The following is a 25172-nucleotide window of genomic DNA, read 5'->3' on the forward strand; positions in this document are numbered from 1 at the left end:
CTCCATGTGCTGGGTGTCAATGCTTGGTGTCACCTGTTTGATTATGGCCATCGTAGGGGTGTGAAGTGATATCTCATTGTGGCTGCGTGGCATTTCCCTGGTGGCTAGTGCCGTGGAGTAGCTTCTGTGCCATGGGGCGTTCAATGTCTTCTCTGAAGGGCGGTCAGGAGTGTGGTTTGGTCTTCACCCGACACACACCAGGTGGAGCCTGTCCCCGGGTGGTCACTGGTGAGGCATCTCCAAGCTGCCAGGCGCCTGTTTCGTAGCTCGCCATTTCCCTGGGCGCCGTGTTTTTTGGATGGTCTGTCAGAGCCCGACGTCTGTAACTCTTCCCACAACGCCTTGATGAGTGGGACTTGAGAGGGAGGGGGGTCAAGAGGGCCACTCTCTCGGACATCACCCAGGAAATCCTCTCCTGCCTTGGCTGTGCAGATGCCCTGTGGCCTCTGCTGCCTGCGTGACTCTGGCCCGTCCCTTGGCCTGTGCTCCTCTCCTATCCCACGGTCCAGCACATGTTCTAAGGTGATGGTCGAGATGCCAGCTGGTCAGCTGTCCAGGGGTGCACAGGTGGCCTTTCGGGACCTGCCGTTCTCGTCGATCACCACTTACACGGTGCAGGGAGCAGGCGGTGGGTTCCTCCAGCCCAACGGTGCCCTGACGTTGGACGGGGCGCTCCTGGGCTGCTCCTGTCTCAAGGGTGCCCTGGCTCTGGGCCTGAGCGTTTCCTCCCCAGTCCGTCCACTTCTGCCAACCCCGGGGCTCGTTGCTGGAGACCTGATAAACCCACGTGACCTTGGGGATGATGGTATCTTAGAATATGAAGGATGCAAAAAGTCGATGAACCTTTATTCTTTATTATTTTGAGACAGGCAGAGGCGTACATAAAGCATATTTGCATTGAGCTTTGTGATGTGCACACCCACGTGACGAACTGAGGCACACAAGTGGCAGTGGGGGCACTTTTCCAAAGCAGTTGTAGAGGTCGGCCAGGGCCAGTGTGTCCAGGAGGCCTGCAGCTCCTCGGCCTGCACACCAGGCCAATCTCAGGCTTGGCAATTCCTGCCACTTCAGTGACAACGTCTGCTTCCTGGTGACTGGGTTTCCCCAGCCATGGACGAACGCCTCTTGGTGTGTTTACTGGGGACATGGACGAGCCACGCTGTCCACTGCCCGTGCAGCCACTCGCCTGCATTCCTCCCTGGCGCTAGAAGCCTTTCCACCCTAACACGGTCCTTTCCACCCTGTGTGTGCAAAGCAGCGTCTCCAGCTCCTCTGGTGACATGTCTCACTCTTTATGGGAATCTATTTAATCAACTTTATCAAGATAAGATTAAAGGCAATGGAGCGCGTTGCAAATGTCCGGTGCGGTCAGTTCTGGGCCGTGGGTGCGTGTCTGGCTGCTCACCTGTGAGGCGCCATGTTTCCCTCCACGGGTTCCCTCGGGTCCTCTGTGGCTAGTGCACCCAGCCACCAGCCCCCATGCCTGTCACCTGCTCACACACCTCTGATCTGAGTCCCATCTGTGTGGCTCCCGAACGCCACCCACGTGGACGTCCACCGGCTTCCTTCACTGTCAGGAGCTGGCACGGGGCTGCACAGGCTGTAGCAGTGCCCTCCTTGCCCAGTGCGGATGCAGCACAGCGAGCTCCCTGTCAGGCCGAGGGACATTCAACCTGCTCCTCACCTGCTGCTGTGGATGGCACTTCTGCGAGCACCTGCAGGGACGTCTGAGAACATAGGTCCCTGCGTCTCTTGGGAGAGCAGGTGTGTCGGCTCCGCAGGGAACCGCAGAGCCCGACCCCAGGCTGCCCGAGCTCGCTCGGTACGGCGCAGGTTTCATGCACTGCCCCTCGCCACTCTGAGACGTCCTGAGTTGTCGCTGCTCTGCTTTCTTGAATCGGGATCTTGCTGTGGGCTCAAGTGATTCTCCCGCCTCAGCCTCCCACATGCTGGGACCAGGTGGGCCACTGCACCGTGCCAAGTTCTTTAAAGTGCTGTGCTCAGGTATGATGACAGGCACGCTGGGAGAGGGTGGCAGCTGCCTGGCCACCTGACCCAGAGCCTTGAGAGATGCTGGGGGACTAGCTTTCCCACTTTGGGGCCAAAGTGGCCCCTGGCTGCCCACCTGTGTTGCCAGAAGTGGCCGCAGGGGAGACACACATGGCTTCCTGGACAGGAATGGGCAGCCTGGTTCCCCGGGCAGCCGCCAGGAAGAAGCATGGGAAGCTCAGAGACCAGATGTCCAGGGTGGGAGATGTGGACAGACGTTCGAGAAGGGGCACAGGCCTGAAGACCCTGGAACATGTCTGCCCCCAAGGAGGACGCAGGCAGGACGACTTGGGCATTGGGGTCAGCTGCCCAGACCTGGCCCCTTTTGCCCATGAATGGAGCCATCACAAGCGCACCCCGAGGACACAGCATGGGCGGCCACTCACCCAGGCTGAGCTGGACACTGCTGCCGCAGAAACTCAGCCTTCCAGCAGCCGGGGCAGCACTGAGCCCCCAGCTTTGTGCTGCTCCTTGGGGACCTAACTGGCCGCCTGGCACCAGGCAGCCACACGGGACCTGCCCATCGCAGAGGGCCAGTCCTTCTCTTGAGGACAGATGCCTACTCCAGATACGGACTTGCCTTTCCTGTCCACAGAAACCCTGCCTGCCCCACTGCGGTGAGCTCATGCCCGATGCTCGGTCAAGGATCACACGCAAGGCACCACCCAGCCCGGGAACTCAAGGAGGGAGGCGGGAATGGGCCAGGAGCAGACTGGGCCTGCCACAGACCACAGCGCCAGGGAGTGTAGGCCTTGCCCAGCACAGGAGCCGTCTTGGAAAGGCGCCGAGGGAGGGCCACTAGGAGACCATGTGGGGACAGGAGGGCACCCCTTCAGGAATAGCTGTGGCCAAGTCAGACACACTGTCCGCAGAGACCTGCGGCGGAGAGAGTGGAGGGAGGAGGGGGAGGGAGGAGGGAGGGGGTGAAAAGTTTCTGCCAGCCTCAGGGCCTCCCCTGAGAGACAGGGCCTGGGCGGCTCTTTGCCCTCGTCCTCAAGTCCTCTACCCTGCGTTGGAGGGTGTAGTTGACCCTCTCTGACCACTTGCAGGGCCCTGCCTGGGATGAGGGACAGTGAGCAGATGGATCCACCTCTGTCTCCAAGCGACCGATGTCACGTCCATCACTCACCAGAACCGTTCAGCCTCCTGGAAATGGGCAGGGCCAGTACCCACTGGAGTCCAGCAGTGAGAGCCCACGAAGCCCATGTCCCAGCCTGAAGGCCCGGTGGCTTCTCGTCACACCTCGGGTCGCAGGGCAGCACCACAGCAGGTAGCTTAAAGAGCGGGAGCCCCTGTCCCCGTCGGGGGGGCTGCAGTCCAGGATCCCATGTCACAGCAGGCTCCTCCTGAGCCCTGCAGACGGCGTCTTCTCCCTGTGTCCTCACGTGGTCCTCTGTCTATACTGATGGCCTCTTCTTACAAGGACACAATCATGTGTCCTTGTACCTCATTCCACCTTGATCACCCCTTAGGAAACCCACCTCCCGATGCAGGAATCTGAGGGTTAGGGCTTCAACATATGCATCTGGGGGGAGGAGGACCCATTCAGCCCCTAGTGGCCACCCAACACACATTCAGGGGCTGCAGAGGAGAGTCGCCCTGTCTCCCCAGTAGGGGACCCACCTGGACTGCATGCTCGGGGGCCCAGGGTGCCTGCAGGGGGCCCAGGGGTCATGCCTATCTCCAGGGGAGTCAGGATCCTGTCCCGCCAGCAGCTCCCCCCACCCCCCGAGCCCCAGCACAGCCCCAAGAAGGAGACTATGGAGAGAAAACTGGTGTCCAGAGGGACGGGGTGCCCAAGGGATCTGACAGGCGGCAGCGTATTCAGTAAGCCCTGAGGGTCCTCCCAGTGTGGGGCCTTCTGGGCTGGAGGGACGAGTCTTTGCACCCCCCAGGTGCCTGCCCAGACCCTCCCCTGGCCTCTTGGAGCACTTCCTCTCCCTTTGGGCATCAGACCCAGCCCCCTGGGCCATTGTGGACCTGCCAATCACCGTAGGCCATGCCAGCCGGGAAGGATGTGATGGACACACAGTATGGTCTGGGGCCTTGAGCCTGCTCCCCCATGGAGTCCTCAGGGGCTCTCACGGCTGCCCCTCTCCAGCAAATGCCTCCAATTATTTTTTTCCCTGTCTGGAGTTGGCCAGGGTCAGTTTGTGTTACCATCCACCAGAACGTTGGCCGACACTCTCTGATGACCATGCTGGAATTTTGGGGTGGGGGTCCAGAGGCACTGGCGATGTATCACAGGTTGACTGGGCTGTGAAGTGTGGGCAGTGGAGCCCTCCGGGGCGGTTAGTGCTCTGGGCAGCACATTGATGGCCTTCCTCTCCCCGGCTGTGTAGTCTGCCTCCCAGGAGAAAGGCCAGGAAGCGGCCCAGACACCCACTTCCCTCCCATCTTCCAGAAAGGGCACGGTGGGCATCAGGGGCACCTCCTGGATGCGATATGGACGGACACACCCACATCTGTGCCATCGATGGAGGAAGGACCCCCGCCTGTCACACCAACAGCGTCAGACGCAGAGCTACCAAATAGTGAGATGTGCCACCTTGGCCAGGTGACCTCCAGGCCACTGTCCCAGCCTCAGTCCCTGGGACCTGGATCTGGACCATGGGGCAGAGCAGGGTGGGGACTGGTAAGCTGTGGTTTGTTACCTGAGAGGGTCTGATGAGCCTAGGCAGGCCGTAAAAGGTGAGCGGGAAAGTCAGGTCAACGGAAATGACCACCCACAGGACAAGAGAGGGCGGGGGGGGCGGCGGCATCGGGGTCTGCCATTCTGACTTCAAAGTCCAAGAAATACTTCACGGAGGTGTGCAGCGCAGTGGACCCAGCTGAAGAGGCGAAGAGAGGGGGAAGTCAGTGCGCCCAACTTGGAGCTGGCTGGTCCCCCTTCCAGAAAGATGTGCGCTAGCCACTTGAAAGCCGGGACTGAGGACGCCTGTCCTGTGGGGTGAGTGCGTGTGAGCGGTTGTGCGTGAGCCCTGTGTCGGGGAATCGTGCTGCGGGCCGTTGGGGAGCAGGGTTTTCAAATGACAACAGATATAAGCCAAGGAGTCAAAGAAAAGCTGGGAATCTCGCAGTCAAGCCGGAAATAACCGGCATGGGTCCCAGAGGCCTTCTGTCTTCACAAAGTGTGCGTCTCCTGCGCCGCACTCTCAGGAGGACGGGAGCAGGGAGGAGCGGTGGGCAGGAGCAGATTCAGTGGGACTGAGCTCCAGGCTGGGGGTGGAGGTGGTGAAGGCTGCCCGGCAGGGACTGTGCCCAGGGCCCCTGGACTTGCTAGGTGCCCTCAAGATGGGGAATTTTACATGATTTTTCCCACAGTGAAAAAAAAAAAAAGGTGGGTATTCCTGGATCCCAGCTACTGGAAAGTTCTAGAAACAGTGGCCAGACCAGGAGTGATGCGGGAAGCAGGGTCCGTGGGGAAGTGACCGGCTCAGGCTACGGAGGGTGTGTATGGGCAGGCCTGGAACCGCAGCCTCTCTGAGAGCAAAACTCTAGAGACCTGGGGGCCTTCAGAAGCACACGCCGGGTGACTCCAAAGCCTGCCCCTGGCCACAGAGGATGTGAGCCCAGTGGCATGCGGTGCATGGTGGCAGACGCACCCCATGTGACCTCTGTGAGGGGTGACCCATGTGACACAGCTGAGTGTGGCCCTCCCAAGTGCCCGCATTCACGTGCCTGGCTTTTAGCCAAGACTCTAGGGCAAAAGCAGAGCGGTTCTGCAGACGTGGTCGAGGACCCTGGTGGTCACATTGGACGTTTTCCTGTGGGTCTGACCCAATGGGAAGCCTCCACAGGACAGTCCAGGCTTCTCTGACCTTAGAGGTGGACAAGCGGAGGCCCTCCCTGTCCTGCTGACTTTGAAGAAGGGGCTGCCAAGACTCCCTGAGCTGCATGGAGATGGGTCCCACTGGCACCCTCCAGGGCTGAGAGTTGCTGAGCTGCTGACCCTCCCTCCCTGGGCCTGGATCTCGGCCTCACGAGGCCCTGCCAGCCACACACCGGCAAGGCCATGAGCAGTGGGCTGTTTCAGACCTTTAGGTGGTGGCAATTCACATTTGTGGTGTGGATTTTATATATTTCTCATAGGAGAGTGTACCTTTTGTTTTCCCCCCGGTGCTGGGGATGGAACTCAGGGCTCCACACTGGCCAGGCAAGCACCCTCCCACTGAGCCACATCCCCAGCCTCAAAAGTGTGTCTTGGTCGAATTCTTGCAAATCACCGATGAAGAAATGCTGGGTTTGGAGGCCTGCTCTTTGCAACCCCTAGAGTGATCATGGCTCTGCTGCGCAGCTGGGGCTTTGCCCGCACTCTGGGAGAAATCGCAGTGTCTGGAAACAAGCTTGATTGTCACCGCGGGATGCTGCTGGCTCCCAGGGGGTAGGGACCAGGAATGCACAGGACCCACACCACCATCACGTAGCTGGCAGACAGTCCCCGAGGGACCTTAGTGACCCTGCTTGCTGTTGTCCATGCTTTTATCCCATCCCCTCCCCTCGAGAGCGGGTGCACCTGTGACTTGCTCCTGACTAATGGAATATTGCTTTGGGGGCAGTTGTCACACCCAGGACAATGTCACAGTATTTATGGTGCCACAGTCACTCTCTCCTGCCATCCTGGAGAAGCAAGCCGCCTGGCCTGGACTGCCCAGGAAAGCCCCGCATGCCCCCAGGGCTGTAGTCATGGGAGCACCTGGGTCCCACATCCACCAGGAGCTGAGCTCCGTCCAACTCACAGCACAGTGAGCCCAGAAGCTCCTGCGCTCCATCCTCAGATGAGAACCAGTCCTGGTGGCCGGGGCCGGGACCCTGAAGAGAAGGCCCAGCCCAGGGCCCGAGTGCTGCCCTGCGGGAACCGAGACAGCAGCGCGTGAGCATTGCTTGAAGCCCGCCACTGCAGGCCAACAGCGCAGGGCTGGCAAGCCCTGGCCGAGACTCGTCCTTCCTGTGAGGGAAAGGGAGGGTGGTGAGCGTCCTTGGCCTTGCAGGCCTTCTGGTCTGTCACCACGGCCCAGCTCTGCAGTTACTTTGTAACAAAATCACCAGCTTTGCAGCCACGTCCTGGCCCAGGAAACGGGCCCTGATGAGCCCCCGGAGCAGGGCAACATGGAGTCAGACACAGGAAGGAGGCCAAAGTGGATGGACTGACGGGTGAGTGGGTAGAGGGATGGATGGGTGGGAAGGTGAGTGGATGGGCGGTGGATACATGGACAGGTGTAGAAATGGGTCAATGAATGGGTTGGAGGATGGACACACGGGATGGAAGTATGGGTGGGTGGACTTCAGATACCACATGACTGGACAGGTTCACAGAAGGATGGGTGGATGGGCAGGTGGGTGGATGATGGATAGATGGGCAGATGGGTGGGCAGAAGGGTAAATGAGTGGATGGGTGGTGGGTGGTGGGTGGATGGGGATGAGGATGGATAGGTGGATGGGTAGATGGGTGGATGGATGGAAGTTTGGGTGAATGAATTCAAGGAATCCATGCAGAGAGGTGGTGTTGATTGACAGATGAGGCCCATGTGTACCGAGAGGCATGACAGACACAGTATAGAGGCACAGCTGCCTGGACGTGCCTGTGGACAGCACCACAGGGCCACGCTGAGGCTCTGGCTCTGCGCCTCATACTGTCTCTGAAGCACCTGTTCTAGCCCCACAGCAGCCCTAAAGGTGGGTGCCAGGTCGCAGAAGAGGGAGCTCGAGTGCAGAATGTCCCGGCCCCGGTCAGAGTCACACCAAGTGCCTGCAGGCCCCATGCTGGGACTCCCTGAAATGGAAGGTGGTCCCAACACAGCCAAGCTGACAAGAAGCAGGTGACAGGTGTGATGACCAGGGGTGACTCTACAGCATGAAGAAGTGAGCTGCCCCTTCTGACCTACGCAGACCCACAGACCTAAAGACCCTGCCCTGCAGGGGGCTCCGGGCTGACCCCACTCTCCCCCCAGTGTGCCCTGCAGCTGGACTGCTCTGACTCTCAGGGGCTCCTGCCTAAGGTCAGGGTCAGGGCAAGGGTTCCTGCACCTCCGGTCCCCGACTGGGTCCCGTTCACAGTGGGTGAGTGAGGAGAGGGCGGCCTCGGGGCCGTTGGGGCTGTGCTGGGCAGGCAGGCTGAGGGTGCAGGGAGCTCCTGGGCCTTGGGAGGTCTGTGCAGCACCTGCTCCTCACTCTTCCTTCCTCCATCCTGACCAGAACCAGCTCTGCAGAAGTCAAGGCCACAGGCCCTGGAACCCAGGAGAGGTGGGCAGCAAGCCCTGAGCTGCCACGCGTGGCCGGACACACCATGGCAGGCAGAGGAGAGCGGTGCCGGAGAGTGGGTCCTGTCCGGCGGGTGGTGCTGGTGAGGGTCCCTGGAGGAGGGTGGCAGGGCCCGTCCCCGATCCTGCGGGATGAGGCTGGATTTGGTCTGCAGCAGGTGCTGGCCACCCTCAGACCCCATACGCCCAGCAGGGAACCAAGGCCAAGGCTGTGTTCAGGGCTGAGGGTGGAGATGGGAGCTTCGAGCTCCAGCCCCGCACTGCCCGGCCGGCACCCGCTCACGCCCTCGCCCACCGGCACCTGCTCTGGGGCAAGGGCAGCAGTCCTGTGCCTGTGTGCAGCTGTCCTGCTGGGCAGTGCCAGGTACGTGGTGGCCACTGGGAGTCAGGCTCATCCCTTCTGCGGCTGACTGAGGGCTTCCCCAAGCAGGCAGCAGGGCGGGACGAGACACCCTCTTCTGGTCCCCTGGGGAGCTGGGACGGCCTCTGGGGTTTCACCTTGAAAGAGAGTGCACCTGCTTGTGTGTGCTGTGCACACACCTATCTGTGTGTCCGCGAGTCACACGCCTGTGCCTGTGCCTGTGCTCCCACACCCCAGGGAGGAGAGCCCCCGCCTTCTCAGGAGGAGCTCGTGGGTGGGCGGCAGGGACCCTGTCGCCGCCAAGTCCACTGGGGGAAGCCAGAGGGGCTCCCTTGGGGGCCCAACCCCTTGCCTTCTCTCCACTCCCTCACTGGCCCTGTAGCCCCGCCCCCTCTGCCCGTGGTCTGCCTGGCACTCTCCAGCCAGCCGAGACCCACACCCCACGCCCCACCTGCCTGCTCCCCTGGGAGTCCCCATTTCCGCCCATGACCCCGCGCTGCTTTCTCCCAGGGCCAGGGCTGGACGGGTTCTCATTTCTCCCTCTGTCCTTGAGCTGGTGGCCTCTCCGCTCGCCAGACCGTCCACTGTCCTGACCCCGGCACACCTGGCTCCTGGGTGTCTGGAGCTGTGTGAGGGCCTCATGCTCCTGGGCCACTCTCCTCCTCTGCCAGCCGCTGGGGACTTCGGTGCTGTTGCCTGATCTTGGGGCCCGAGGCCTCTGGGTTGGAGGCTGGGGGAGATCCAAGGTCAGGAGGCCAGAGCTCCTCCCAGGATGATCTGGGGTCCTGGGGTCCCAGGGATCCCTGCCCAGAGTTTGTGTGGGCAGGAGAGGGTCCTGGGGGAGGGCTGCCCAGAGGGGACCCGTCCAGAGGATTCTGCCCAGCCCAGACCCCCCAGGCCTGAGACTTCTACCCAGAAAGCCAGTCCTTGTGGGGAGGGAGCCCTGGCCGGGAACTCTGCACCGCCAGGGGCCCTGGACGGCCCTCCTGGGAGGAGGAGGGCCTGCTGTGGCTGTGGTGGAGGGGCCCAGCTAGAGGCCTGTGTACGGAAGGGGGCGCTCAAAGGCCTGCCAGGCGCCGAACGGGAGGGCAGGGCGGAGCCAGGCCGGTGGGCGGGGGCGGGAGGGGGGTGTGAGCAGGGGTCGGGCGGGAGCCGGAGGTCAGGCCGCTTCCAGGAGCGGCCAGCGGACGGCAGGGGGAGCTGGGAGCCTGGCTCGGCCTGCCCGCACTGCGCCCGGCCGGCCTTCGGACCTCCCCCAGAGTGCACCTACTGGGACCAGGCAGACATTTCGGGGCCAGTGACTGCCCCTCGGATGACCCCCGGAGGCTGAGAAAGGCCCTGAAGACCTCTGAGGGACAAATCTTAGCCACTCGCACTCGGTTCTGGGGCCTTGTGGACCTGCACACCACTGGCCAGGCAGGGAGGAGGGCCCACCCTACCTCCGACCCCCGGCCTGAGCAAGGGGTGGACAGGGAGAGGTGTGGCCTCAACCAAGCTGCCCCTGAACTGCAGGGAGACTGGCCAGGATGACTCGGCCCACTGGGTCCTGGGCTCCTTCAGCCCTGAGCCTGGTGGCCACGGATCTAACTATAGCATGTCACCCCGAGGCTCGCCCAGGGTCCCCACACAGTGGGGTCTCTACAGCTGAGCCGGTGCCCATGGTGCCCATGATTCTTCAGGCCCATCGGTCAAGTTTCAGGAAAGCCTTGGCCGTCCCTGGAAGACCCCCAACCTGTTTGGAAAAGGACTCCTGGTCCATCCTTGGCCTGTCCCCACTGGGGAGCCTGGAGGGTGGGGCCGGCAGCAGAGGGAGCCTGCTGAGGTCCTGAGGGAGCAGCCAGGCGGGGCGCTGCACCAGGTCCAGTGCTAGGAGCCGGGCCCTCCGGGAGCAGGCCAGGCAGGGCTGTGGGGCGGGGTGCGCTGAACTGGAGCACAGGGACCACCCGGAGACGGGTCCTTCTGGGCAGGCCCCAGCGCCTGGCTTCCACTGGGCAACACAGAGAACACAAGCCCACCCCCAGACTCCCTGCAGAGCCCCCCACAGGACGAGGGTGGCCCTCACGGGCTGCAGAGCCCCTCAAGCTCCTGTCACCCAAGAGCCCTGGGGAGTGGGTGCCACTCTCACCATGGCACCGCGTCGGCAGCGGTGTCTGGTGTCCCATGCACACAACGCCAGGGGTCCCTGGGGCAGAAAGGGGGTCACATGCTTATTCCGCTTCACCCTCTGACCCCAGGAGCAGTCAGGAGACAGGGACACCTTTTAGAGAGCCACAGAGGGCAGGGAGAGCAGGAGCAGAGACCCACCTCCTTGGGTTTCTCCCAGTGTTGGAGAGGGCAGGGGTCTCTGCCCCGGAGGTGAGACCTGCATTGTGCACCCCTGCCCCAGCCAACACTGACAAGTCTGGCAGCGGGGGGCCCCCCTTTCCTGGCTGGGCAGCAGTGGGTGGGCAGCCTCATCAGGAAATGGCAGCCGCGGTGGAGGGATCCGGAACATTCCTCCCACCCAGTACACACAGCCACTCCTGCTGGCAGGCAGTCCAGGCCATGCCTCCGTCACGGGGCCGGGCCCGCACCCCAACGTCCCCTTGGCTGGAGGACACTGTGGACAGGGAAGGCTTTCATCGCATGCCCCCGAACTGAGGGTCCCACTCCCCCTCCCCGCCCCTCCATCATCCCACGCCTGCCTGGGCCGACGCTTGCGCCAGCAATCCGAGGGTTTGCGTTGGCCCCCAGCCAAACCCCGGAATGTGCCTGCTGGCTGCACGGCGGCTGTTCCTGGAACAGGGGTGACAATGGACAGACTGTCTTGGAGATGGGGGCGGACGGGGTGCAGACTGCCCAGGGCCACGCATGAATAGGGCACAGAGTCCTGAGACAGGATGAATGGCCTCACCCGAGCCCAGACACCCCTGAATGGGTCTGGGGCATCCAAAGACGCAGTGGAACTTGGCATGGCCGCCAGGAGCCCAGGCTGGGACGTGGGTCTACGTGAGCACTGAGATGAGGGGCTGGGGGCACAGGGACTCGATGAGGGCTGAGAGACTGGACCACTGGGGACCCATGCACTCTGACACTGAGTCACAGGATGCCTGAGAGGGGCACTGGAGGGGCACGTGCTACAGTACCCGACTCCAGTTGATGAGGAGACATTCAGTCAGAAGGCACGTCACCCAGGCACTTGGTAGCACAGTTATCAGGGTGCAAGACACCCAGATTCTTGGGTCAGTGGAGTTCATGTCCTTCTGATGCTCCTCAGATGGGGGCTGCAGAGCTCCAGGGAAGGCCATGGACCCTGGATGCTCAGGGGTAGGTGGTCTGCCTGGCCCCAGGCATGAACAGGGCACAGAGGTGCTGGACAGCGTGGCTGATAGGCCTGGACAGGATGAATGGGCAGCAGCATCCAAGGACGCAATGGGACTTGGAACTGGTACTGGGTCCTCGCCTGGGACGCGGGCCCTTGTGAAAGACATTGAGAGACAGCCGGGGGGGGTGGCTGGGCTGCCAGAGCCCCTGATGAGGGGGGGCACGCTGTCCAGACCCTTGGGTAATGAGGGAAGAGGGGGACATGAGGATCGCAGCATGGCGCCCAGCTCACTAAGGCTTAGTGGAAACTGGGCTTCAAGGACTGTGCGTGACATTTGAGGTCCCTGTTACCTGGGTGTGTGGAGGAGTGGGGAACAGGCTACCAGACAGAGGCCAGGGATAGAGCCTGGAGCCTGGGCAGGGGCTACAGGAAGAGGGGCCAGGCTGCAGGTGGCCAAGAGGCCAAGTATCCACTCATTCTGAGGGGCCACAGTGTCAGAGGCTTGGGGACAGCTATGCAGGGGAGGGTGGGACTAGTGTAGCCTCGGTGGCCAGGGGCACCTGTGTGGGTCTATGCGGTTACTCAGGACCTCTGAGAGTTTGGGACTTGGTCACACAGAAACCTGGTGGCTGAGGGGACTGGAGGTTAGGCGGTCAGCTGTAAGGACCACCTAGGACAGTCTAATATCCGAGGGTGGGCTCCTGGGACCCAGACGTTCTGATGCTGGGGTACAGGGCCCCCGGGTGTTCAGACAATGAGTGCAGGTGTCTGGTGTCCAGGTGAGCAGCGTTCAGGCGCAGAATTGCCAAGGAGCGTGAGGCAGCAGGAGCGCGTCCCCAGGGAACGGGTAGAAGCCACTCCGCCCCAAGAGCGTCCGCAGGTCCTCAGGACACAGGGACGACCCAGACCTGCTCAGAAGACGAGCCAGCGCTCAGACTCACAGGGTGCAGGGACCCAGGTGCCCAGACTGGGTACAGAGACTCACTCAGGCTAATGGGGTGCAGAGACTAGACTCACTCAAGCTAATGGGGTGCAGAGACTAGACTCACTCTGGCTAATGGGGTACAGAGACTAGACTCACTTGGGCTAATGGGGTACAGAGACTAGACTCACTTGGGCTAATGGGGTACAGAGACTGGACTCAGAATAATCGGGGTATGGGGCATGGGGACCAGACCGAGGCCAGTGGGGTGCAGGGACCAGACGCTGGGCCTCTCTGGAGCAGGAAACCAGCCTGGGTCGGGCTCGGCTCCTGTGGGCTCAGGTACACAGTCCAGACCCCTGGGCGGCTCGGGGTGGGCAGGCGGCCCAGCACACTAATGAATGGTGCACAGAGAGCAGAGACAAGGGTGAATGGGACACATACAGCCGTGCGAGGGACGGGCACAAGGCGTCCAAAACCACAGGAAGAGGGCACCGGCCCCTGGGCCCTGGGCCCGCGAGCTGTGTCAATGGGGGATTCAGTGGGCTCAGCAAGCCGGTACAGGCTGTCCAGGGCCCTGGCGACCATAGAATAGAGTCCTGTTCCCCAACTGACGGGGCCAGCTCACCCAGGCTGTGAGGGCACTCAGGTGACCAGGACACGTGCCCCAGGTATTCACAAGTGGGGTCAGAGACACTGACTCTCGGGGTCCCCGGGTGAACAGGGAGCCTGGGACAAAGTGGGGGGGCTCACACAAATCTCCAGAAGGGGGCTCTGGGATCTCAGCACCCCCAGACCCCCAGGAGGTGGAGCAAGTGAGGGAGGTAGAGACCCCCATCCAGCTGGTGAGTGGGTTCCAGCCAGCAGATGATGGGTAGGTGCCACCAGACCTTCAGGGAAATGGGGTTCACCTGGACACCCCAAGGAGTGGTATGCACGTCCTAAAAGCCCAGGTTCTCAGAACACGGGCACCACGCCCAAAGGACCAGAACACAGTGTCACAGTCAGAGTGGGGAGCAGGTACCGATGCTCCGACCATGGGGTGCAGCCTCTCCCAAAGATGGGGTACAGTTCCTATGTGGTCGGATAATGGGGTAACCTCCCTGGGTGCTCGGGTGATGGGCAAATTCTTCCCTGGTGCCTGGAAGATGGGGTTCAGTTTACCTGGGATGTTGGAATGTTGGGGTACAGCCTCCCAGGTGAGCAGAGCAGGGACAATCTGAGTCAGAGGTGACTGGGGCACCCACAGTGGTCTCAGGGTACAGAGGACAGGGCCCGCTGAGCACCCCCAGGCCATCCTGGGCTCCAGGAGAAGGGGCACCCGGGCAGTCGGGGTGCACAGCGGGTCAGCACAGGCGGAGAGCGCGCGTGCTGAGCTAGCACGTCCCACACATCTGTGCCAGCAGCTCCCGGCTCCCCGGCCAGTGTCTGCCTTGTGTTCCAACCTCAAACATTCCCCAGGCGCCCTCAAAGGAAGAGCCCCCGTCCAGGAGCCCCGCCAGGGTCTCCACGGGGCTGCTGGCTGCCAAGCCGCCGTCTCGGGGGCCGAGGGGCTGGCCGCGGGGTGGTCGCAGGCTGCCAGCTCTGTTTGGTTTTCTCCTTCCTGCCCAGGAACCTCAGACGCCGTCTCGCCACGGAGGCGCCCTCATCCTGGGGAGGCACAAAGCCCTACACAGCCAGCCTGGGGAGCGGCTCAGGGGGCTCTAGTCTGCTGTGCTCTGGGCCCCTCGTGTCCCCTAAAGCACAGGCGCCTGCTTGCTGAGGTGCCCTGTGGCCTGCCCTGAGATGGGCGCCTCCTGGGTTAGCTGCTTCCAAGCCCCCCTCACCCCCTCACCCCAGCTAGGTCAGCGTGGAGGATGGGGACGCCCACGTGGCAGGACCCAGTGTCGAGCCACACAGGCACAACTCCCGGCCCCCGCAGCCCAAACGCCCTGGTCCCGGGCCCTGCCAGTGCAGCAGGTTCAGTGTTAAGCATTAACCAGCCCACGGCTCACTGCCAGCAGCAGATAAGGGGTTGGTGAATCACCCTGGCCTGGGACCTGGAGGGACTGGACCAGATTAGCTGGCCAGAGCACAGTGGGGGAGCTCGGATGTGCAGGCCCCACTGAAGCGGCACCATCGGGGACAGACTGCAGGGAGGGCTGCGGTCCACTGGCTACCCCCGGCCATCCAGATCAGGGCTGCCCGTTGGGAAACCAAGAGCTCAAGGGACCGGGGCATAGCACAGACAGGATGGCCTCCACAAAGCTCCCTGGTCCCGGAAGCTGGGTGGCAGCAGGACCAAGCAGGCACACGGACCCCTGGGAGAGCTCCACCCGGCATGGCTCAGGGCGGCCCCAGCCCGAGGGCCTGCAGACCCCTGCGCCGCTCCCACCCTCCTCACGCTTGGTGGGGTGCAGCCAGCAGTGCCGGAAGGCTGCCCCATGACTCAGCAGCCCCTCGGAGGGCCAAGCCTGCACAAGTCTGCCCCCCCCCAGGTCAGCCGGCTGGGCCCATCACTCCGCTCGAAAAGCCTGTGGGGCTCAGGACACCTCCAGCCCTGAGGGACCCCTGGAAATAGGCTGGGGCCCAGACACTCAGCCCAGGCTTTGGGGGAGCCTTCCTCCCCGGATAGTTTTCTGGCTCCTGAGGGCCAGCAGTTCCGGCCACGAGGTGGGGCTCCCCGAAGCCCTGCCTCCCACACCCTTTCCTCCCCACTGAGCTTTCCTGATCACTAGAGGCAGAGGGAGCACTGGGCTCCGGCCACAGGCTGCAAGTGGGCCTGGCCTCTTGGTGTCCAGGGTCTGAGAGGAAGGCCTGAGGCCGGCTAGCCAAGGACGTGTTGGGCATCAGGTGAGAGGCCGCACACGTGGGGTCCGCCAGCAGACCGTGGGGAGATCTTGCACACAGAGGGCGTCCAGCGTCTCAGTTGACTGGTGGTGGAGGACAGTGGTCAGCAGTAAGTGCCGGGCCTGGGCTGGCAGAGTGGGCAGGAGGCACCCAGCCACTGCACTGACCCCAGTGAGGGATCCGGCCAAAGCCGGCAGCCTGGAGGGCTCCTTGCAGGAGGTGGGGCTCATGCAGGCCTTGAAGGGCTCACGGGGGGATGGGGCGGAGACTGTGGGGCTGGTCTCGCAGCCTCGGGAATGAGCTGGAGCCCTCCCAGATGGGCAGCCAGAGCTGGGTGCACATGGTGACAGGGAGGCGGCCGGGGGTGGGGACCTCAATTGGGGAAGGACACCTGTTTCCCTTTCCTGGTAAAACTGCCCTGACCCCCAAAGAGGCTTTTCCTCTTAGGGCCACAGAAGACAGACCACTAATTTTAGGCAGCAGGACGAGAGGCCTGCCTTCCCTTCCCGGGGGGACGCTGTCCCAGGCTGTCCCAGCAAGAATGGCTCAGTCCCGGGCTCGGGTGGGGCGCTCAGGCTGTGTGCCTCTCTGGCCTGTCTGGCCTGCCCTGGGTGCTTTCCCCTGGATGCCCAGTCTGGAGGCTGGAGGCTGCCCGGTGATGGGGACCAGTGGGGTGGACGGCGCCACCTGGTGGCTGTGTGCCCGCCAGAACCTGTACCACCATGGGGACCCAGAGGTCCTGTGGGACCCCGCAGGGTTGGCGATTCTCCCAGCCCAGCAACTGGAGTCCCCAGGGTCCCAAGACCCTCCATGTTCAGCCTCCAGGCAACCCCTGTGGTCCCCTGTGGACTGGCTTTGCAAGGCCGGCCCAGGAATCCTGCCAGACCGGCAACACCAATTCACGGTTCAGGCCCCATCCCCGCCCTTTGCCCCCAGCCCTGCTTAGATTCAGGGCGGTAGGACCCCCAGCCAAGCGGGGCTAGAGGAGGCCACAGGAGTCGGCTCCAGTCACAGAAAGCATGTGTTCTCTGGCTTCTCAAAGGGAAAAGTGGCTCTGAGTTCCACGCAGGGAGCAGGAGGCTGTTTGAACCTGGCCTTGCCTCCTACTTCAGGAACCCCATGTGACCTGGTGGGACCTCCTGAGGCTCCTGCCACCTCATTCCATCCGCAGCCACTAGGGGTGCTCTGCCAGCCACGTGTGGGCTGTGGAGTTCCCCGGGCAAGAGGGAGAGCAGTGCCCCGAGTCTCGGGGCAGACTGTCTGGGCTGAGGAGCCCCAACCAAATCAGGGACTGGGGTCCATGACCAAATTATGGCCAGATATAGAATCTACAGGGCCCAACGTGGAATGAAAATGTGCAACCTCTTATTCAAAAAATCAGGGATTTCAGGAGCAAGGACAGACAGGCAGTTAACCCAACATGGAGGACCTCTCAGTGGGGGGGGGGTCTGGGCTGCAGGTGGTAGCCCTGGAAGCCTGCCCCACCTTCAGTTCCCCCCAGGCCCCAGGCCCTGCTCTGAGGCAGTGTGGGCTCCAGCCTGGGTCCACTCTCCTGAAAACTTTTCAGGGTCAACCTGTGTGCAGCCTCTGGTCACTGAGGAGGGGTGTCCTGGGGCCAGAGCTCCTCAGCCCATTGGCCGTGAGACACTGATGCTACGGGGGGGGTGGGGTTCACCCCTGGGACCATGGTGTGTAGGGACAGGTTCAGAGGTGAAAGGGCCCAACAACTGGTTAGTTCTGGGGGGCTGGCCTGGGCTGGCCCCTGAAGTCTGTGGGCTCCTGTGCGCGGGTTGGAATTAGGCTTCAAGGGCTGGAATCCAGACTCTGGCTGGCTGCTGCCCCTGGGATGGGGGAGAGCTGAGCTAGAGAGGACTCTCCCCAGGGTCAGAGAGGAACCCCAGCCCCCAGCTGGGGACCCTGTCCTCCATTCGTGGGGGCGGGACCACCCTGGCCAGGTGCGCTTCCTCCCCAGCCCCAGGCAGGTGGGGTGCAGTCCCAGGACGGCAGTGCCCCACCCTCCATCCCACCCGCATGCCAAGGGGTGGGGGCAGGCAGGTAGGCGAGTCTGGGCAGGGCTGCGTCAGAGTGGAGGAATGTTCTGGCGCTCCCAGCTACACCCTGCCCCTGCCTGCCCCCACCTCGCCCTCATCCCCAGGCACTGCTGGCCTGGCGCCCGTCTAACAAATGCACCTTAAGCCCAGGCCTTCTCCAACGAGCCCCTGCCAGTGCAGCCCTGCTCCCCGGACCCCCAGCTCACTGCCATGACTCCCACAGAGCTCTAGGTCCACGGTCCCGAGCTGCCCCTGGTCCTGGGGCCACAGTGATCAGGTCCACCCGTGAACAAGCAGACCCTAGTGGACCCCAGCTGAGGAGGGGGGTGAAACTCCCACCCCATGAAATGAGACCCCAGGAAGAGCTCAGAACCCGGAAAGGGGCAGGGAGGGGGCTTCTTGGAAGGGGGGACTTCCTGCAATGGGGGAGAGGCATCTCGTGGGCCAAGGCCAGCGTGGGCAGGGCAGGGGCTGCCCGGGGCTGGGCCTGTTGGCTGGGGCTGGGGAGGGGGCCGTGAGGCCAGGCCTGAGGCGGCCTGCTCAGGCTTTGGCCAAGGCCCAGCGCTCCTCTCCCTTTGGCTTGCTGCACCCAGAATCCTGCCCCTGGCCACCCCAGCCTCCTCCTTGACCAGGCAGCCCCTGTTCTGCTACTGCCTGGCAAATGGGGCGACAGGCCGGAGCCGAGTGGCCGCTTCTCCCAGGTGACCTGGCCGCCGTGACCATCTCGCAGGGCAGGAGGATGGGGCACCCACCTGGTCCCTCCAGCCCCCTGGCCCCAGCTGGCACCACAGCTCTGCCAGGGCTCATTCCGGACCTCATCGCTGGGATCCCCTGTGAGTGGAGAAACCCCGGGCAGGGCAGGGGATGGCCTGGCTGTGCTGGTCCAAGGTTGTCCACAGAGGCATCTCAGTCCCTGCCCCTAGGGCCCCGCTGGGCACTCATCCTTGTGGCCCTGGCTGCCAGTGCCCTCACTGTGTCCTGTCTGCTGTGTGCCTTCTGTTGCTGCCGTCGCCGCCACAAGAAACAGCCCCGAGGCAAGGAGGCCGTGGGCCTGGGCAGTGCCCGCAGCAGCACCACCACCCACCTGGTAGGAGCAGGCACCTGTGCCTCCTGGTGCCCACCTCCATGTTGGCTCAGCCCAGAGAGGGCCATGCCAAATTCCTGGGAGCTCAGGGAAGCACAGGGAGTTAGGGGTAAGCCCCCAGGGACAGTCTGACCCACGCAGAAGCAGGGCAGAGAGGGCCTTCCCGGCAAGGCAAGTGGGTGAAAAAGGTGAGGGGGGCGTTGCAAAGCAGGGGCAGAGGCTGGCCCACGGGCCACAGGGGACCACAGCAGGTTCTCCAGGAACCTTGTGGGGGCGGAGCTGAGCTCGGGAGGTGAGCCCATCTGGCAGCCTGGTCTGGAGGTGGGAGGCTTGACCCACATCAGGGAGGAGCCACATTTTGGGAGTGCAGTTCTCTGATGGGGGCATGATCCCCATCACACCAGGGTCCCTTGTCCCTACCCACCCAGGTGCAGCCAGATGTGGACAGACTGCAAGGCAACCCGGAGGACCCTCGACAGTGGGGTCGCCTGCAGCTCTCCCTGGAGTACGACCTGGGGAGTGAGGAGGTGAGGCCCTGTGGTTCAGGAGGCTGTGACGGGAGCAGTGGGGTGCTGGGGAGAGCCTTGGCTGAGCCCACACTGCTGCCTCCCAGGTGAAGGTGGGCCTGAAGCAGGCAGCCGACCTGAGGGCGGGGGGCACAGCAGACCCCTATGCCCGCGTCAGCGTCTCCACTCAGCCCAGGCACGGGCACGAGACGAAGGTGCACCGCGGTACGCTCTGCCCCGTGTTTGAGGAAACTTGCTGCTTCCACGTGAGTCTGGGCGGCAGGCGGTGGGCCTGGGCCGGGGTGGCAGGCTTGACTCACAGCCCTCTGCAGGTCCCGCAGGCAGAGCTGCCTCGGACCACCCTGCACGTGCGGCTGCTGGACTTCCAGCCCTTCTCCGAGCACCGGCCCCTGGGGGAGCTCCACTTGCCACTGGGAGCTGTGGACCCGCAGCATGTGCTGGAACGCTGGTACCAGCTGGGCCCGCCGGGTCCCCAGGAGGTGAGGCCGAGGGTGGCAGCAGTGCAGGCAGACTCCCCCAGGCCAGGCCGATCCCCCAGCGGAAGCCTTCTTGGTGCCCACAGCCCGAGCAGACCGGGGAGCTGTGCTTCTCGCTGCGGTACGTCCCCAGCTCAGGCCGCCTGACAGTGGTTGTGCTGGAGGCCCGAGGCCTGAGTCCAGGACTGGCAGGTGAGGGCCATACTTGCCCACTCGGGAGACGACTAGGGGCCTTGTGCTCGACCCAGTCCTGGGCCCCTTCTCGTCTTCCCAGAGCCCTACGTGAAGGTCCAGCTCATGGTGAACCGGAGGAAGTGGAAGAGGAGAAAGACCTCTGCCAGGAGGGGCGCGGCCAGCCCCTACTTCAACGAGGCCTTCACCTTCCTGGTGCCCTTCAGCCAGATCCAGGTGGGCTGTGGGGAGGCCGAGGCAGGGTGGGAAGGCCTCGCGCAGGGCTGACTGACCAGGCCTTCCTCTCCCCGTGCTGCCCGTCTGAGCAGAGCGTGGACCTGGTGCTGGCTGTCTGGGCTCACGGTCTGCGTTTCCGAGCTGAGCCTGTGGGCAAGGTGCTGCTCGGCTCCCGGGCCTCCGGCCAGCCTCTGCAGCACTGGGCAGATATGCTGGCCCATGCCCGGCGGCCCATTGCTCAGTGGCACCGTTTGAGGCCTGCCAGGGAGGTGGACAGCATCCTGGCCCTGCGGCCCCGACTGCACCTACCACTGCCCGGCTCCTGACAGCACCCTGAGCTTCAGTCTCCAGCCCACTCCCAGGAACCCCCTGTAATAAACACCTTCTTTCCACCACATGTGTTCTCGGGGGCCCTGGGGGGACAGGGATGCAGCGGGGGACTCTGTCCTCAGCCGTGGACCCTCCCGAGGGTGGAGCAGGCTCTCCTTTCCAGATTCCCGAGGCCCTGATCCCTGGGCAGGGGAAGGGTCCTGCGAGAGGCTCGGGTCGGGTCCAAGCAGGATGCGGTGGGGACCTCACATCTGGAGGGCTGGCAATAGCTGGTGGGGGCTGGAGCTGTCCTGTGGGGACTCGGTGTGGAAACTGGGGACAGTGTTGACGGGGACAGTGGAGTGAGGGGATGGGGCACCTTCAGGGACAAGCAGTTACGGCCTCCCCTGTGCGGGCAGCAGGGGGCAGTAGACACCTTTGGAAGCTGCTCGGGGGCCTTGGGGGAGCAGCCCTGGCCCAGGATGCACCTCCTAATCCCCGCACATCTGGAGGGCTTCAGCGCTCCAAGCCTCCTGCATCTCATGTCTCTCTGATCCCCGTGGGCTGGGGAGCCTTCGGGGCTGGGCCAAGCGCCCCACCACTCAGAGAGGGGCCTTTGCAGGGTTGGGCCCCAGGGGCGGGTGGGGAGAGGCCTGGCCGGGTGAGAAGGGCAATGCGGGCCTGCCCAGGCGGCTGAGGGGCCCCGAGCCCCCACAGGTCAGAGGAAGGTTCCCAGGGCGTCGCTGTGCTGTCCTGGGTGGAGGACGTGTTCTGAGTTGTCTCTCAGAGGCGCCAGCAGGCAGGCAGGGCGCGGTGGCAGGCCGGGGCGGCTCAGCGGCTCAGCCCAGCCCCACCCTTCTCCAGCAACCATGCAGGAGGAAGGTTCAGGCCCAGGGAAGAGTGGCACCCCAGCCCTGGTCACTGTTCAGGGCCCAGGGGCTGAGGTTGGGGGCCCGGTCTCCCCCAGAAGGGAGGCACGTGGCCAGGTCTGCCTGAACAGCCGGCCCTGGGCTGAAGTGGGGAACAGTCAGCTGGCGGTAGGATCTGAGTGGGGGGCCACTCAGCAGGCAGTGAGGCAGTCCTGTGGAAGCAGAGCTTGGGGAGTCCAGGAGGGGGTCCGATGTGGACCCAGGCAGACGGGTGCTGTGGGCCAAGCTCGCTGTAGAGGAGGCTCCCCTGATGTGGGAGCTGCGGGCTTCTCCAAGAGCCACACTCAAAGACACCCACACTGTCCTCAGGCTCCTTGCTCCTTGTAAGAACAAGGGAGGTATCTCGAACTCGTCACTGAGCCCTAAATAGAGCAGCCCAACCGCACCCTCCCCAAGACTTCTTGGACAGGATGGCAGCACGAGGCCAGCAGCAAGTGCCTGGGCTGGGCCGGGCCAGGCGGCCTGGGCAGGTGGGGAGGCCTCTCTGCTCTCTGTGCCCCCATTGGTCTAAGGAAGTCTCCATGCCCTTTCTGAGCAGGGGCCCAGCCTGGGGGAGGCCATTTATACCCCTCCCCCGGGCCCACCAGCCTACTCTCCACTGCCGGCCTGACCTCGCTCCCAGCTCTGCTGCCCCGACTCTAGGTGAGGCCCAGCCTTGCCCACTGAGGCCAGAGGACAAGGCGCTACTCAAGTTTGCAGGAGGACTTCTGGGGCAGGGTCTGGGCCTGGGGTGGTGGGGGCAGCTGTCAGCAGCCCTCCCTGGGGAGTTCCGCGAAGCAGGCAGTGAGAAGCAACCGTTTGGGGAGGTAGCCAGGATGGGGCAGGGGTCTTGGAGAGGCCCCTGATGACCGGACCTCAACTGGGGACACTGGCATTAGCTTACAGGTCAAGAGCCCAGGACCTGAGACCCCAGCCGCATTGGGGCGACTCCTGCATGCACTTGGGTTCAAAGCCAAAGGAGCAGAGTTAAAAATAACAGCACCATGTGGGCAGCCACCTGTGCTGGCCCGTCCCACCACTCCCTCGGGACAGCTGCAGCTCTCCTCAGGCCCTGCCTGGACATCTGGGAGCCCTGTCTCCCTGGCTTCTCACCCTGGGGAGCTACTCCAGGGCCTTGCCCTCTGAGGAGGCCGGATTGGGGCTGGCAGGCGGAAGGGGCCAGCGAGCGGGAGGCTGCTGCCCTCACCACCTGCCTGGCCAGCCTCGGGTGGCAAGGGCCTGACGCCTCCGCCCTGTCTCTCCCCACAGGCTCGGAGCTCAAGACCTCAGGATGGGGGAGTAAGTGGCACCAGGGCAGGGCCCCTGCTGCCCCCCACCCGGCCCTCACATGTCCCCAGCAGCAGCCCCTGACCACCCTGGCCCCCGTGAGCCCCTAGGCCCCTCTCATGCCCACACTCTGCCAGCAGGGCCCTAACCTCTCTCTTTTCTCCCCCTCCCCCCTTCCTTTCTCCTGGGACAGTGAGGAGGTGAGTACCCCCTGGGGGGCTGAAACCTGGAGGGAACGACCCTCCCCCTCAGAATGGTCAGAGGGCAGAGCCTGAAGGCCTGAGGCCCAAGGAAGACCCTCCCCACGGAAAGGGCCCCAACCACGGAGGCACTGAAGAAAGAGAGGAAGTGGCGGCCTGCCGCCCTAGGGGCAGGGGAAGTGGGCTGGGCCTGGACACCCAGAATCACTTCTTCTTTCTAATTTCTGCACCCCACACACCTTCCCAGCCTCCCGCGCTTCTGTACCCCGCCCCCAGGCCGCACGTTCCTCCCAGCAGTGTTACAGCCACAGGCCCAGAGTCCTCGGGAAGGCCCTGGGCTGCGTGGGGGGACAGGGCCTGGCTATGGGAGCAGGCCCCAGGTGGGAGGGAATGGGCCCTGGGGCAGGGCAAGCCCTGGGGGACACGGCCACCCCCTCAGAAGCACCAGGCTCAGCACCATCTGCAGGAGCCCTGCCTGGGCCACTCCTGGGGTGGGGGGACTCCAGCCATGGCCTGACTCTGCCCGCTTGGACCCGCTTTGCAGAAGCGCAACAGGGCCATCACGGCCCGGAGACAGCACCTGAAGGTTGGTACTGGCTGCAGGGGGGCCGCCGGGGTGTGCAGTCTCTGCAGCCCCTCACTGCCGGCCCCCACCCCACCCTGCAGAGCGTGATGCTCCAGATCGCGGCCACGGAGCAGGAGAAGGAGAAGGCCCGCCGGGAGACGGAGAAGCAGAACTACCTCTCCGAGCACTGCCCGCCACTGCACCTCCCGGGCTCCATGGCCGAAGTGCAGGTACTGGGCTCCTCACACCCTGAGAGGGCGTGCGGGGGTGGGGAGGGGCGGCCGTGGGCCCCAGGTGTGGGGAGGGTGCCCACTTGCTGCCCGCCCCCACCCCAGGAGCTGTGCAAGCAACTGCACGCCAAGATCGATGCGGCTGAGGAGGAGAAGTACGACATGGAGGTGAAGGTGCAGAAGAGCAGCAAGGAGGTGAGGGGCCAGCAGGCTGCGGGGCGCGGGGCGCGGGGCAGGGGGCGCCTACCCACCGGCCTCCCTCCCTGCAGCTGGAGGACATGAACCAGAAGCTGTTCGACCTGAGGGGCAAGTTCAAGAGGCCCCCGCTGCGCAGGGTGCGCATGTCCGCGGACGCCATGCTCAAGGCGCTGCTGGGCTCCAAGCACAAGGTGTGCATGGACCTGAGGGCGAACCTGAAGCAGGTCAAGAAGGAGGACACGGAGAAGGTGAGCCCGGGAGGCCCTGCCCCTGACGGAGGGGACACCGAGGCGGGGCGACGCGGGGCTGGTGGGTGGGGGCCTGAGACCTCTCCGCCCCCCCAGGAGCGGGACCTGCGCGACGTGGGTGACTGGAGGAAGAACATCGAGGAGAAGTCTGGCATGGAGGGCCGGAAGAAGATGTTCGAGACGGAATCCTAGGCCGCCTGCCGCCCCCCCCCCCCCCCCCCCCCCCGCAACCCCAGTGCCCAGCTGGGGAGGCGCCCGACGCCCAGCCCAGCCCCAGGGGCAGCTGGCCTTGGCCTCGTGCCCGTGGTCAATAAAGGATGGAAACCCATGCCTGGTCTGGTCTGGTTCTTCCCCACCTGCTCTGGGCCGTAGCACCCGCTGGCAGGGCGCTCAGGGTGCAGCGGATTTGGGCTTGGGGAAAAGGGGGAGCCAGGAGAGCCCCATGTGGAATCTACCCCAGGCTGCTGGGCGTGGTTGGCACCAGCCCCAGGATTCCCCAGGCCACTCTGGACACACCCACCATCACGGAGCCCTGGGGCCCGGCCACGTCTGAGTGGGAGTTCCCAAGGTGAGCTCACTGCTCCTTGGCACTGCCATCCAGAGACCCTGGTGGGATTCAGAGAAACCGACTCCGAGGGACGCAGGGCCAGGCAGGGCCATGGCAGGCAGGCCCCTCCCCAGGCTGCCCTCCCATTGAAGGCCAGAAGCCGGGAGCCACTTTGAGTCCCTGTCTGCTGTCCCTGTGTTTCCTCCAGCATCACTCTGGGGTGGTGTTCATGCCCGGGACCTCCCTGTATGCTGTGCCTGCCCCCTGACTGGGCAGTGGGGCCTGAGTCCTCACCATCTCTGCGCAGGGCTACACTGGAGGACGTAGGACCTTGGCTTAGGTGCTTGGCTACAAAGTTGAGCTGTGGGCCAGGCCCTCCCAGCCTCTCCCACAGAGGCACACAGGCCCT

The 25172-nt window shown here is 63.9% G+C and overlaps 2 protein-coding genes across 5 annotated transcripts in view; both read left to right on the plus strand.

The window, feature by feature from the left end:
- The window catches only part of Syt8 (synaptotagmin 8), a 42633-nt gene extending 19258 nt beyond the window's left edge, over positions 1–23375 (plus strand). The window contains exons 3-16 of one of the 4 annotated variants that reach the window (XM_027953564.2): positions 3099–3319; positions 4454–7203; positions 7707–7911; positions 8001–8109; positions 8245–8365; positions 8465–8673; positions 18370–18609; positions 18700–18863; positions 19289–19387; positions 19474–19632; positions 19699–19866; positions 19950–20055; positions 20138–20271; positions 20364–20666. In XM_027953564.2, the coding sequence (XP_027809365.2) occupies positions 18438–18609; positions 18700–18863; positions 19289–19387; positions 19474–19632; positions 19699–19866; positions 19950–20055; positions 20138–20271; positions 20364–20597 (1236 nt within the window). In that variant the 5' untranslated portion in view covers positions 3099–3319; positions 4454–7203; positions 7707–7911; ... (2 more) ...; positions 8465–8673; positions 18370–18437 and the 3' untranslated portion in view covers positions 20598–20666. Of the gene's footprint in view, positions 1–3098; positions 3320–4453; positions 7204–7706; positions 7912–8000; positions 8110–8244; positions 8366–8464; positions 8674–12536; positions 15835–18225; positions 18610–18699; positions 18864–19288; positions 19388–19473; positions 19633–19698; positions 19867–19949; positions 20056–20137; positions 20272–20363; positions 20667–22757; positions 22788–22968 lie in introns of those variants that run through there. The other 3 variants (XR_011708452.1, XM_027953565.2, XM_071615946.1) reach the window with 3 other exon arrangements.
- Tnni2 (troponin I2, fast skeletal type) lies at positions 23368–24544 on the plus strand. The gene is made up of 5 exons (XM_027953566.2): positions 23368–23561; positions 23642–23770; positions 23876–23965; positions 24040–24216; positions 24313–24544. Exons 2-5 carry the CDS (start codon positions 23648–23650, stop codon positions 24406–24408), a joined length of 486 nt encoding a protein of 161 aa, XP_027809367.2. The 5' UTR covers positions 23368–23561; positions 23642–23647; the 3' UTR covers positions 24409–24544.
- Positions 24545–25172: the final 628 nt, after the last annotated feature.

The sequence above is a fragment of the Marmota flaviventris genome, chromosome 9 (genome assembly GCF_047511675.1).
Source record: "Marmota flaviventris isolate mMarFla1 chromosome 9, mMarFla1.hap1, whole genome shotgun sequence".
Taxonomy (NCBI): Eukaryota; Metazoa; Chordata; class Mammalia; order Rodentia; family Sciuridae; genus Marmota; species Marmota flaviventris.

What these genes read in the sequence shown, in the direction of transcription:
- Tnni2 (XM_027953566.2), top strand. Translation starts at nt 23,648, where the DNA reads ATGCTCCAGATCGCGGCCACGGAGCAGGAGAAGGAGAAGGCCCGCCGG. An exon ending in GCTCCATGGCCGAAGTGCAG is followed by an intron (nt 23,771 to 23,875) that starts GTACTGGGCTCC and finishes CCCCCACCCCAG; the next exon opens with GAGCTGTGCAAGCAACTGCA. An exon ending in TGCAGAAGAGCAGCAAGGAG is followed by an intron (nt 23,966 to 24,039) that starts GTGAGGGGCCAG and finishes CCCTCCCTGCAG; the next exon opens with CTGGAGGACATGAACCAGAA.